Source organism: Ptychodera flava, chromosome 1, assembly GCF_041260155.1.
Source record: "Ptychodera flava strain L36383 chromosome 1, AS_Pfla_20210202, whole genome shotgun sequence".
NCBI classification, from domain to species: domain Eukaryota; kingdom Metazoa; phylum Hemichordata; class Enteropneusta; family Ptychoderidae; genus Ptychodera; species Ptychodera flava.
Genome location: NC_091928.1, coordinates 31,103,221 through 31,117,405, shown reverse-complemented (window position 1 = coordinate 31,117,405; position 14,185 = coordinate 31,103,221). Strand labels below are relative to the sequence as shown.

The following is a 14,185-nucleotide window of genomic DNA, read 5'->3' as shown; positions in this document are numbered from 1 at the left end:
GAGATATCGAGCTTTAGCGCACAGAGAGACAGACAGACAGACAGACAGACAGACATTCAGACAGACACATAGACAGACATCGATGCGACATTAGCCAACGTGTATGAACACGTGAGCTAAAAATGGCTCCATGGGCATACGAAATCTAAATTCGAAGGTAGCTCCAAGTTGGAAATATATTCAACGCAATTACTGCACTCGTACTGTTGATCAATTATAGCCATACTTACAATAGTCCATACCTGACCCTATTTTCGTTAGCAGCGCAGCCAGCGGTAGAAATGGGTCAGGGAACCAGACAAGGACACAGTTCAACTTCTTGTATTCAGCCAGTGACCTGCACGTTATTTTGTAAAAAGTGTCAAGGCGTAAACTTCTTCAGCATCATAGTCAAGAAACTGAAATTACAGACTCGAATAGGTATGTTTAAGATAGCTGTGGGTCCATAGCTGTGGTGTTTTCAGACGGGATTCATGCCTTTTACGGGCTGTTTTTTGACTTTTACGATTTTAAACCCCGCCACCACAGCTATGGGATATTCCATAGACTAGCGTCCAAATCCGCCGCAAGCACCCTTTGCGCAAGTTTGCTCGACGATATTTCGAAAAATTTTCCATCCAAATTACAAATTGCCAACACTCATCGACAGCTTGGTTATTAGGGACTCACCAGACCAGATATCCGCTCAAAATTCACTGAAATATCGCCTTTTTTCTAAGTTTGCGCGACATGACTACACGTAGACCGCCATTTTGCTAGCGTAAAACTGTTGGTCGAGGATCCCTGCAGTACGTCACTACAGTGACGTAGGGCCGTGACCTCTCAACTTCTGAACACAAACTAACTTACGGCCAGCATCCGCGCGGCGCGCCACGAAACATTATGATCCTAGGACTGAACTTTTTTCCCCCAAGTAAAAGTTTGGTTTCAGTTTTGTGAGACTGGGAATGTCCATAAGACGAACGATGGTCATCGATATCACACGATGAATCTCTCAGTTTGTGTTTAGAAGTTGAGAGGTCACGGCCCTACGTCACTGTAGTGACGTACTGCAGGGATCCTCGACCAACAGTTTTACGCTAGCAAAATGGCGGTCTACGTGTAGTCATGTCGCGCAAACTTAGAAAAAAGGCGATATTTCAGTGAATTTTGAGCGGATTTCTGGTCTGGTGAGTCCCTAATAACCAAGCTGTCGATGAGTGTTGGCAATTTGTAATTTGGATGGACAATTTTTCGAAATATCGTCGAGCAAACTTGCGCAAAGGGTGCTTGCGGCGGATTTGGACGCTAGTCTATGGAATATCCCATAGCTGTGGTGGCGGGGTTAAAAATCGGAAAAGTCAAAACCGGCCCGTAAAAGGCAGGAATCCCGTCTGAAAACACCACAGCTATGGACCCGAATAGGTATGTTTAAGAAGTAGAATCGATAAGAGATTTCGACATGTTTACCTTATAATTTATCGGTAAGACTTCGAAAGCTTTAATTTTCATTGCTCTACCACTGGGCAAAATGCTTGATAAACGTTCAGTTTATTTACGTATATTGACGTATATGGAACACAAAATTAGTTGTATACGTTACGTATAACTTTGTATATGGAACATATCAATACGTTTCTATACGTAGCGTATATCTATGCAGAACAAGTGTATGTAATGCAGATCTTTGCACACCAAGCTAGTGTACACTGTGCTTGCATTATATTCGTGTACGTACGTGTACACTTACCGTATTTGACAAATGTAGAGAATCAGTATATGTGTGTATGTTGCTGTATATGAAGCTAGTGTACCTTGACCTTGGTTGTGATGTCGCAGCGGTGCTTTGCCGTCTATCGATCGCGCTCGGGCCAAGGGTCATCGCCACAGAACCACTTCATGTAGAGAAAAGGCGCCCTTGAAGTCCTAATGGCGATATATCAGTGTACATTATCGATAAAGTAAATTTATTTGAAAATGCATCTATTTCTAGGTTAAACTGCAGCACGTGAATCGGACAGCGGCGTTGACCATTTGATTACCCGCACAGACGCAGTCGACCCCGCTACAGACAGCTGCGTTTCCAAAGCTAACCATACCTTCACCCATGGCAACTTTACTGTTGATTAGATTAAGCCTACTTGATACATTCAGGAATTCTGCTTGTACTGCTTGTATAAAAACAAAAGAGACCTTGCAAAAGGTTGTAAATGAGAGCCAATGATTGGCACCCTGTGTAATTAAGACACAAGATACCACTTTCATTCATTAAAGCTGTACGTGAAATTAGTATACTGAGGCAACACACTCTTATGAGATCCCTGCATTGCTATTGAATCACGCAAACTTGTGTGTGTAATACAGACAGTGTGTCTTGGGAAACTGAAGTCAACTGCACAGACGTTCAATACATAAGTTTTGTGAAAAGGACTTTTACATGGACCAGAGCATAGTAATGTTAATTTGTATCTCAATCACACAGAGTGCCAATCATAAACTCTCATTTACTCGTGCATCCCCAGATAGAGCTGGTTTTATTTGCCTTTTCTGACTCCATCTAGTGGGCTTTAATTAACAGTAAAGTGACCACGGGTGTAATTGACTACCACGCACCACAAACAAAAAGTATGAAAACGTGGACGCGCTTCAAAACGGATCACTATCCAAAACTTTGTGCTGCATTGGTTTGTTTAGGGAATACCTAATATGTAATATTTGTGTTTTGTTAGTGTGGGAAAGCTGATTGCGACCTACAGAGTGTAAAAAGTTGATAGGGTGGTTATTTGTCGCTTACATTTTGAATGTGGTTTGTCATCGGTCGCAAACTGTATTCTTTCATCTTTTTGTGTTTGTGTTTTCGTTTTCGTTTATGATATTTTCGGTGAATTCAGCGTTCCTCGTATTCAAGAAAAGAAGCAGGTATATCAATGTTTGTATCGCACTTTGTATCCGTTTGGCGGTTAATTTTTTTCTTTTTTTTACTTCATTTACCCAAGTTTGTTCTGACTGTCATGTGGGCGTCGATCAGATTTTGCAACAAAAGGTGTTTGATGAATTTAATGTTTATGTTAGCCTCTCTTTCGACCATAGTTTGTTTATTAGCTCACGTGTTCACACACGTGAGCTAACGTCGCAGCGATGTCTGTATGTCTGTGTGTCTGTCTTTCCGTTTGTTGGCTCGATATCTCAAAAATGGCTCATCAAGTCAGAATAAAATCTGGTACACAAATGATTCAGTTTGCAAATGGCAAGAACTGTTTGGTATTTGGTGGGTGTGGCTTGCTTACTTTTTGCTCATTTGCATAATTAATGATTTTAGAAAAAACGGATATACATTGAGAACGACTTAACACAATTTGATGAGATCTGCTAAGGATGTTGATCACACCAAGATATAACAGCTGTGAAAGGTACCAAGGGGAGAAATGGAAGATTATTGCTAATTTACGTATTTAATGAACTTTTTAATCGGGGATATTTATCTGAATTGACGTGACAAAGTTTATGAAACTTGCTAAGTACCGACGGGTTACTGTGGTTCCTTGCGTCATTTTATCTTCGCATTGCAGGGTGAGAAAATCACAGTGCTAATTAAGGGGTGAATAAAAAGAGGGAAGATGGGATTTCTCATTACACGATAAATCTAAGCTCAATATTTGTATTTTTTAGTCAATTTACCCGTTTTTGGTCAAACAATACTCTTCTCTTAAATCGCTTCTCCAGTTGCTTTGGAACTTGGTATGTATGGTCCTAGTAGGATTAAACTCGGTCAGATTTGCTCGAATTGTAGTAAAGTGTTCACATATGAATTTAGTAGTAGTTTTCCCTTTTTCTATCAAAAAACGTCTTCTCTGAAACCTTTTGTCTGTTGCCTTAAAACTTTTTTTTTTAAAAGTGCATAGTTTAAACGTCAACCTTCATAAGATCCTGCAAATTGAGGTTGAATTTTATATTTGTAATTTTGGGGCAATTTTTTTCCAATTTGACAATACTCATTTTAAAGGTGCTCGTTGGATTGTTTTAACATTTGGTATGCATGACCTGGGTCGGAGTCTGTCAGTTTTTACCAATTTTTTGTTAAATTTTATATTTTTGCAAACATTCATCTTCTCTGAAACTACCTATGTGATGGCTTGGAAACTTTATATTTACAAATTCCATTTAAAGGGAGCAATCAGTCATAAGTGAGTGAACTTTGGATGTGTATATTATGGGCCAAGCAAAGGAAATAAAATGTTTCTCGTTCGCGTCTACCGCTCAAAAATGATGCGGTCATGCGAATTTCTTTTCTTTTTTTTAATAGAGAATGACTAACTCACTATCGGGGCGCCAAATGTTTCATAAATATTTATCGATTCAGTGCAAAAATAAACTCTTTCTCGATTGAAATAAAAATTCGGTGTCATTAAGGAAGGAAATAAGTAAGAAAAGTATAATTAAAAAACAAAACATAGAAATGTCATTTAATACTTTTTTTTAACTTGAGAATATTCTTTAAAGCGTAATTAGGAAATAAACAATTGTCAACGATTTGAAAAAGTCATACATCAATACTTATCGACATACATACACGTATAATAGTTCCCGTAAAAGGTGCAATGAGTGCTGATTTTACAAAACAAAAAAAGTAAAATATGTTTTACAGTGGTACGTATACAAAAATCACAAGAAAATCACTAAAAACCACTACTACCACTCGGAAAAAATATTACAAAAAATTGAAATGTGAACCACATACAGAAAATCATTATAAAAGAATCAGACAAAAAAGCCATAAATTATTTATGTACTTAAGAAAATTAAAAAGCAGTACGTCTCATAAAAAACGTATTATAGAAAATCAAAAATATAATATGAGCCACCAGCCGCTTTGACAGTAAAGAGAGAAAATCAGAGAAAAAATTCGGAAGTGATGGCTCTAGACAAAAGTGGACATCACTACTAAAAAAAATAAAAACAAAAATAAAAAAAAAATGCCATGGACAGAGCAAATACAAAAAACGTGTGGGCCTGTGAAAAGAAAAAAACAAATGAGCACTCGCCACAGCAAAAAAAAAAAAAAAGAAAAAAAGAAAAAAACGAGCACTCGCCACAGAAAAAACCCAAACGCGCGAAATTACTAATTTATTCAAAGAAAAAAAACAAATGAGCACTCGCCACAGCAAAAAAAAGAAAGAAAAAAAGAAAAAAAACGAGCACTCGCCACAGAAAAAACCCAAACGCGCGAAATTACTCAAAACACTCATTGTTCACGTTTCCTTCGATCGATGAATCCCCAACAGCTGGGAATCCGATCACCACGTACTCCAATATTTGACGAAATATTAATTGAGCATTTCAGTGATAACTTTGACATCTTGAATCCTAGCCCTGCGTACGATGCTGTGTGTTCCGCTACAGCTAATCTCGGTGATTAGCTGCAGCGGAACACACAGCATCGTACGCAGGGCTACTTGAATCCTAGCTCTGTTTGGCTGGGCCCTGCCACGCAGAGCTACTTGAAACCGTACTTGATGAAGTGAAGGCAATATCACCTAAAGAACGTCCAGGTTAACAGCAAATAGTTCCAGTTCCAGAGAGTCAAGTTAACTGAGCCAATTTCAGACAGTCCACAGTTCAGATCACGAGCGAGACGACAACCGCAACCCATGACCCTTCATAGCAACACTGCGAACACATGGATGCCTTAGGTGCGGTATGGCAGGGAGCGAACTGCAGGCCTTCCACCACTCTGTCTTCACCGTTTATATGATTTCTTCACGGTTACGTGTGGTTCGATACATAGCGGCCGCCGCATGGTATGCATACCCCGCGGCGGCCGCTATGTATCGAACCACATGTAACCGTGGATTTCTACAATGGAATTAATTCAAATACGATGATAATAAACCACCTCGTTGTTTGGTAATTCCTCGTCCATGTCGTCTATCCTCAAAGATCACCCAAAGCATTAAGAGTGGTTTTGAAGAAATCTGCCGCGTGTTGAGAGAACGTCCATCGTTTTCCGTGTTCGACAAGACGAGCGACGCAACTTTAACATGCACTATGATGCAACCGCGATCCCGCAGGACCTCAGTGCACAAGCCTTACGAGTATGGCGAGAGTGTCCGGCCTTCGCAACGCCAGGCACTCTCACTATACTCGCAGGGCTAGACCGCGTCGACCGGCACATACAAAACATGTCGATCCCCATTGCAGAAAGCTTCATCTCCACACCGTCCAATATATGGAGCTACGATATTTGTGCAGTAGCCTATACATTGCTCTGGGTGGCAGGGCTGTGGAGTTACCGGCGTTATACGGCCTGACCGTGTAACGCCGGTAACTTACAGCTCTGCCACCCAGAGTTACAGTATAGGCCTACAGAGAAATAGCATCAGCTTGATCAGTGTTTGTCAAGTGGGGCGCGTTCGCGTTCTACATGTAGGTCCTACTAGCCTGAGTATTTTTGCTTTTGCCACACTCCGTTCAGAGGCTAAACCCACGGTTATTACGTGTGGTTCGATACACAGCGGCCGCTGCGTGGTAGCAATTTTACTAGGCATACACACGGCGGCCGCTATGTATCGAACCACACGTAACCGTGGGCTAGCGGCTAGCCATCGTATTGTTCGGGTAGGACTCCATGGTTTGGGCACAGACTGTCTATGGTTTGGGAGAGGAGGGCCTACACTGTACAGCGAGGGATCGCTGGTCGCCGGTGTGTACTGTACCAGCGACAGGACCGCCGGCCGCTGGCTAACAACCTCGAGTGTACATTGAGGCACGCCATGAGCGAGGGGACCGCTTGCAGCCGACGAACCACCACGAGTGTTTTGTCCACTTGTAACTGTTTAATATAGAATGGGACGTAACTTGGACGTCCATGAGATGATATTGAAGACTAGAAGCTCAGAGTTATCGCTGAAATACGCCAAATATCTTGTCCAACATCCGAGTGTGATGATCCAAAACCCTCTGGCATTAAACTGTAACAGTCATGCCGTTGAGTATTATTCAATTTACACGTTGGGCTTTTTCTGCGGGGTGTCCCAATCTTGTTTTCTTTTCTCGAACGGGCCTCTTTTTTTCTACTTTTTTTTTTTGTTAACCTCGGTTTTTTTTTTTTTGTTTTTTTTTGGTAACCTCGTTTTGGGGATTTTTTTCAAGCTGACCTCGTTTTGGTTTCTTTTCAGCCTAAACGCCATGCCAGCGCGATCTCGGTCGACTTTTCAATTGTGATTCTCTTTCTTTTTTTAGTCAGACCTGATGGTGGTTCGTTTTATTTTTTGTAGTAGTGAAAGTACTATTTTTGGTTTTGTTTTTAATCATTTCAATATTTTTTGTGTGTGTGTGTGCTTGATTTTTTTTGCTTTTTCCCTTATAATCAGCGTTCATTGCACCTTTATCAAATACACGTGTATGTACGTCAATAAGTATGGGAGTGTGGTATTTCCAATTTTTTGCAAACAGTTTATCTTCTCATTACGGTTTAAAGAGTATTTTACAATTATGTATTACATAACATTCTGCTCTTTTTTGCAGTTATACTTTTCTCGTTTATTTTCTTCCGTAATGCCATTGAATTTTTATTTCAATCGAGAAAGACGGTTGCACGTCATCTTTATCTGTACAGACACATTCAAATATTTAATGACACATATTTTCAAATGAATGCTATTTTAATTTTACGAAAAGCTACATTAATAAAATGCAAGACGAAAGAACTTTTCTATTATTCATACACGTTTAAGACTTTAATTTGATTTGACAGTTTATTTTTACTCTATGACGATAATATTTTTCAAAACATTTGGCGCGCCGTAGACTAACTCACTTTCGGGGGAATTCAAATAAGGCTGCCATAAAGTAAAATGGCTGCAAATGAAAGAAACAATGTGCACTGTCTCAAGCTGAGGCAAAGCCAGCAGTTGTCATCTTCCTTTATTTGGGCATATTTTTTATCTGGAAAAAAATCCAGATTTTTAGCAAAAAATATTACAGGACGAGGGAACATAATAGCATGTAAAATAAACTTTACCAAGTCAAAAGTTTAAAAATATGAGACAATGGAATACACTGCAAAGCCTGTGCAGGTGTACAGTTGTAGAGAATGCTTCTCCTACAATATGACTAACATTCATAATTTACTGAGCATGTATGCAGCAGAGTGGAAAAATATCACCATGAAAAATGAAAACTAAAACAATGCCCTGTCTAAAAATACTGTTTTACTATCGTATTACGAAATGTGGGTGACTGAAGAGTTTCATGTAGGCAATCAAGTTACGTCGCAAATTTTGGTCAACATTATAAATAAACTTTTGATTGACTATGCAAGAAATAACTGATTTGTTATTTCTATCTCTGTACATGAAGGATACCTCCATGACTATACAAATGCATTCTATTTTCACCCGAATCACATGAAATACCTCTCGGCAGTTATGTTCTTTCATATATGGTGTTGATGCTACACAGTCTTATTTCACGGCCCGCTGTTTGTCCTGGATACCCATAAAAATGGCCGATTTGAGCCGCTACATCTTTAAGTCAACTCGCTGCTGACATGACATGTATAACTATGTGTGTACTGTCCTTCAAAGCTTGTGTACTTCATCTGTACTCTCTGGGGGCTTCTATTAAGTTTGCAAAATCTGGACTAAAAAGGTCAACGGATTGATATTTATATCACAGTCATACATTTCCATAAAACTCAAAGTACATTCACAAAGAGACAATATATTCGTTAAATGATGCTGTTACTAATTTATTCAGACATAGAATTAAAAGTTTTGCTGCCTTTATTTATTATTATAAGTAACCTCAATTATAGGAAAGATCGCATACTAGGTGTGACTTTCAATGTAAAATTGCAACTTTCAGAGGTCAATCTAGATGTTTAGCATAAGGTTTGATTTTAAACATATCCTGTGTTAAGTGTGCAACTGATTTCGATAGGGGATAACTCGTGTCTTGTATAGCTAATCTTTAAGGTCTAGATGCGACAAATATAGGTAGGCTTTTAAAACAAATGACAGCTATACAAGTGACAGCTATAAATGGTGCGAGTATCAATCAAAACCGGTTAATATCCCTTATCTATGGACCATAGTATGCAAGTGGTTGATGTAAAATTGACAGTTTCAAGTAAAGAATCGCTTAAAAACAGTACTATTATCATTTGTAAATTATATTTATAATGCGTAATGTACGTGATTTCTCACTTTGTCAAGGTAATAAACATTCAGGTAGAAATGTCAACAATGAACAAATTATTATCATGGAGAGTTAAGTAAATGTTTCTTTTCACGTAATGTGACAGTGCCCTACTTCTTCCTAATGGAGGTTACATAGCTTTACCTTTATTTTGGAAAGTGGGAAAACTTCTGCAGTTTATGTTTTTGTATGTGTTGGCAGGCAACTGCCTCTCGGGAGTAGCTGAATATAGCTCAGCCAGCATTTGCGACGTTAAGCCGCAAACGACTAACAAGCAGTTACGAATGGCAACGAAATTGAAAGTGTAGTTAAAGTGTAGCTATATGTTTTCAATTTCCGACGGACCATATAATGACAACGACAAGAATATTTCGTGACTTTGGAATTTGTTTTTAACTAGAACTGTGAGAATGGCGTCTTCCCTGGAAAGCATGTACAGCGACGTGGAATACTATTTCAAGACATTCGAACTTTACAAACAGAGAGTGACCACTGTATTTGACGAACAATGGAAGGCAGAATGGGAGAGCATCATCAAGGGTTTGTCTGAAAGGAAAGTGGTTAAAGATAAGGATGATATAAGGATGCTGACAGTAGCAACGGGACAAGGTAGATGAGTATAATTTGGATATTCACAAAGAAAGATGGGGACTCGTTCAATTGAAGACCAATAACATGACACTATATATTCTGAATTAGGTTTAAGTACAAATAGCATACTTCATTTTCATGACACACTCACTGCCTTTACATTATATTAAAAATAGTACGTGTTAGCCAGTATTTAACTCGGTATATGGGGTTTCAGACTGTTTCTAGGTCATGTGCCTGAACAGCAGAACTGTACTCTCATGCTTTATTCCGAAACGAAACAAATGTTCAATGCTAAAACATGAAATACACCTAATGTGCTGTTTTTAACATTTGTGTACTGGCTCGCTATTTTTTTTTCCGTGGAGGGGGGGGGGGCGGAATTTCTCGCTCGATGATGATATTGACTATTGCACAATTAACGTCATATTGAGGAAATTGTAGCATTATATATCAGAGGAATGGATTTATATTGAATATTATTTGCGTTCACGTCGGCAAAATGAAGTTCAAGGAACTGTGACATCTGTAAATGTTTTGAAATACATTTTTGAGTTTTGGGGATTTAGTTTCCATATGTTTTAAAGAGAGAGACGGACTCGGGCTCACGTGGTCTCGACGCCGTCTGTAATTTCCAAACAATTTATAGTGTCTAATTGATTCCCTACCCTTTGGATATCGTCTAAAAGAGATAAAGCGATATTTGTACACGTCAAATGATCAAGATCAAATTTTATAAACTCTTTTATTTCTCTAACTGTCGTCCTTTTATAGGTGACTCAGAGAAAATTATCATCGAGATACTGGTAAAACTGTTCCCTAATTCAAAGCTCAAGGTCGATGTTGTCGAGCCCGCCAAAATCCAGCTTGACAAGTTCAAGGGTACAGCCAGAGAGATGACCACGGAACATCCAAATCTCACATTCCAGTGGTTTGAGGACACTTTCGAGGGATACATGTCTAAAAGACAAAATAATAGCTACGAAACTAAATTCCATCTCCTGATGTGCGTACATGGTATGTATTACTTTGATGACTGGACATTCGCAGTCGACCAATTTTACGATCTGGTGTTGCCGGGAGGAGTGATGACAAACACTATCGGTAGCGGAGACAGTGAGTACCACTTTCAAGAAGTTAAGTCGCCTAAAAACCTTTGAATCACACAGGCTCATTACATCATTATATATTTCCTGAATGAAGTTATTCAGTGCACACGGTCGCTTAACATTTCATCAAAAGTCAAAGATGTATTTTACCTTGATTGCCATGATAATGAAAGCAACAATTAGATTTTATTGGTAAAAGAGTAAAAATTTGATCTATTATATTAAATACGAGAGCACCTAACAAATGTATTAACGAGAATATGCATGCATTTTGTTATAGACAGAGTCGAGTTGCTTTAGCAGTGGTATATAAGTGGCCTAATAAAATGTTCTCATGAGTATTACCATGTTGTGATTTGCATTTAACATATCTTTTAAGGTATTTATAATATTCTCCCTGCCAACCAGCATCATGCACCAGCATTAAATATGTTACTTATATAGTCCTTGGCATTCAGCATATTAAGCTAGGTACTTAGCATATTGTTTTAGGCATTAATTGTGTTGTCCTAGGCATTCAATATCTTGTTCTAAAAATGGTGAAGTCACCGATTTTATTTAAAATGCAATATATTTAATTAAAATAAACAAAATAATCACTAAGTCAAGGGATAAAGTACAAACTGTAAAAGTTTACAGGCTACTTAATTCAGCTGACACGGCACAAAGCTCCAGAGTTGAGTCAGACAGTCTGATGATTGAGAAGTCTTTTAGGCTTGAGGTTGGTCCGTGCAAAGTTCAAACAATAAATCCAGCGTGCCAGTGTTAAGATCTTGACGTAAACATTGTACCGTAATCCGGAAAAAGTGTCGCTGAAAAACTGTGCCGCCCTTATTTATACTCAATGATTCGATCAGGAGAATATAAGAACAATCAGGAACTTCTATTGATATGCTAATTACTGTTTTAAAATATCTTCTTGTGGTGAACGCGATTAATTGAATTCCAGGTCATGGAGGAGAATGACCTTAAGGTTGTTCTAGAATAATTACACTCAGGTCATGGTTAGGGAGAAAGACCTATATTACAAAGGCATTCAGCATGTTGTTCTAGGCATGTACTATGTTGTTCCCTGCATGTGGCATATTGCCTTAAGCATTGACTATGTTCTCCTGGGCATTAAGCATATTGTATAAGGTATTTATTATGTTTTCTTATGCGGAGAAAAACAGACAGAATCGATATACGATTTTTATCACATTTTTAAGAGGCGGACTTATCGGAACTGGCCATGTATAGATTCTTTGTTACTCAGTGAGGCAAATATTGAATTTCTCAGACTAATTGTAGTGACTACTTACTGTGGATAGGATTCCTAAAGAAATATTGAACTGTTGTCCTTAGATTTCAAGCGCATGACACACTTTAATAATTACGCGCCGTTGGCACATACCTGTGTATGTGTGTTTGTATATATATATATATATATATATATATATATATATATATATATATATATATATATATATATATATATATATATATATATTGAGCTGAATCAATCGTGCAATGGTAAATCCCAAATATATATATGTAAATATATATATATATATATATATATATATATATATATATATATATATATATTATATAATATATATATAAATTATATATACAAATTTTAAACAGATTAACTTCATTCCGCATTTGTGTTTGTTGAGCCTCAGTTACCTTTGAATTTTTATCTCTTTTTACGACAGGTGAACTCGGTAAGTTGTTTATTAAATACAGGGAGTGGGAAGGAAATCCCATGAACCTTGTAATTTCCAACGATGTTACTTCGTACATGAAAGCAAAGGGACTGTCTTATCAAATGTATGTGCGCAAGTGCCTCTATGATATAACTGGCGTATTTGAAGAGAAGTCAGCGGAGGGCAACGTGGTTCTTAATGTTCTTGTTGGACGGAGAGACTTTCGCATGAACGCTCCGCAAGACTTGTTGACGAAAGTCTTAGATTTTGTAATGGAAAATTCTCTCGAAGAGAAGGGAGGACGTTATATGACTTGCGATGATGTTAACATAGTTTTAGTAAAACCTGCTTAGTGTCGCAATTGAGACACAGCATGCAGAGCAGTATCCATCTTCACTTAACATGCCAATTCGACACCCCTCCAAAGAGAAACGAACAAACAAACTAAGAATAACACTGAAAGATAAAGTCCAGGCTACTATGATACTAGGAGTGTAACGCACGACTCGGGCAGCATAAGGTCTTAAAACGCATCACTATTGTTATCAAATTTGTACAAAATTACCAAAATGCTCCATATAAATGCCACAAAAATATTAAAGTAGTCTTTCTCTCTGAGTCCATTATAAAAAATACAGTTGGCTGACATATGTTTTTATATGCACTTAACATATGTTCTACCTTAACGAATAATTTATAGCGATGACTATCTTAGATATGTATCAGAAAAATTAAAAAAATAAGTTGCCGGTGATATATCTCAAGTCTACCAACTCTTTGTTTTAATTTAACATGGTAGAGCTGGGCTTTGTCAAGTGATCTCATTGTATCAAACTCACTGCAAGTTCTAAAATAAATATGTCTTTGAAATCCACTATAATGCTTGTTTTGTCCTCGACCTTACTTTGGATTTTAGGATGACATCAGGCATTAATATTCAGAATAAACGTTTCATCCAAAATCATATAATGCCTGAGGACAAAATTTTATAGTTCTCGGTTGAACTGTTGTTGACTTAGTCTTAGTTGGCACATCTTCAGCCTTCGCGACAACAAGAGGTGAAATAAGTAATCCACGAATACGAGCTTTGTTCCGAAATTTTCCAACGAAGACAAACACCATTCGTCATAGTTTTATCAAATGTTGTAAATCACATCTTTGTGACCGTTGGCATGGTAGTCAGCGCGAAACTTAATAGGGCCCAATATCTTCTGACATTTCTGCGTTACCTGGTATTGCATTTATATACCTCACCCTGTTGAACAAGAGAGGAAGCATAATGCACTTTATTCTTTGCTCTTATAGTTACCTGTCAGAGGGAAGCACACCGTAGGTTCCCTCAATTAGGTAACCAATCATAGCAACGATAATGCAATTTCAGCCGTCCAAACAATATATAAGAAGAAAACATGGTACCAGTAAAATTTGCTCCCACTCACTTCACAGTGAATATAATTCCTCCGAAGTGTTATTTTCCCTACATTCAGCAAATTATAAAGCATGAATGCTACATTATACACAAGGCATCTACTATATCTGTCTTATCAATATCATGGCTTAATACATTGATAATCTCCTCTAGGATTTTTCCCGACCAGTTACTTTTCAGATGATAAT

The 14,185-nt window shown here is 38.0% G+C and overlaps 1 protein-coding gene across 1 annotated transcript; it reads left to right on the top strand.

Moving 5' to 3' along the window:
• Positions 1–305: 305 nt before the first annotated feature.
• Positions 306–13,525, top strand: LOC139135144 (histamine N-methyltransferase-like). Its single transcript, XM_070702402.1, has 4 exons — positions 306–420; positions 9,578–9,786; positions 10,543–10,884; positions 12,578–13,525. The coding sequence occupies exons 2-4, from the start codon at positions 9,588–9,590 to the stop codon at positions 12,919–12,921; spliced, it is 885 nt and encodes a 294-aa protein (XP_070558503.1). The 5' UTR covers positions 306–420; positions 9,578–9,587; the 3' UTR covers positions 12,922–13,525.
• The last annotated feature ends 660 nt before the right edge of the window (positions 13,526–14,185 follow it).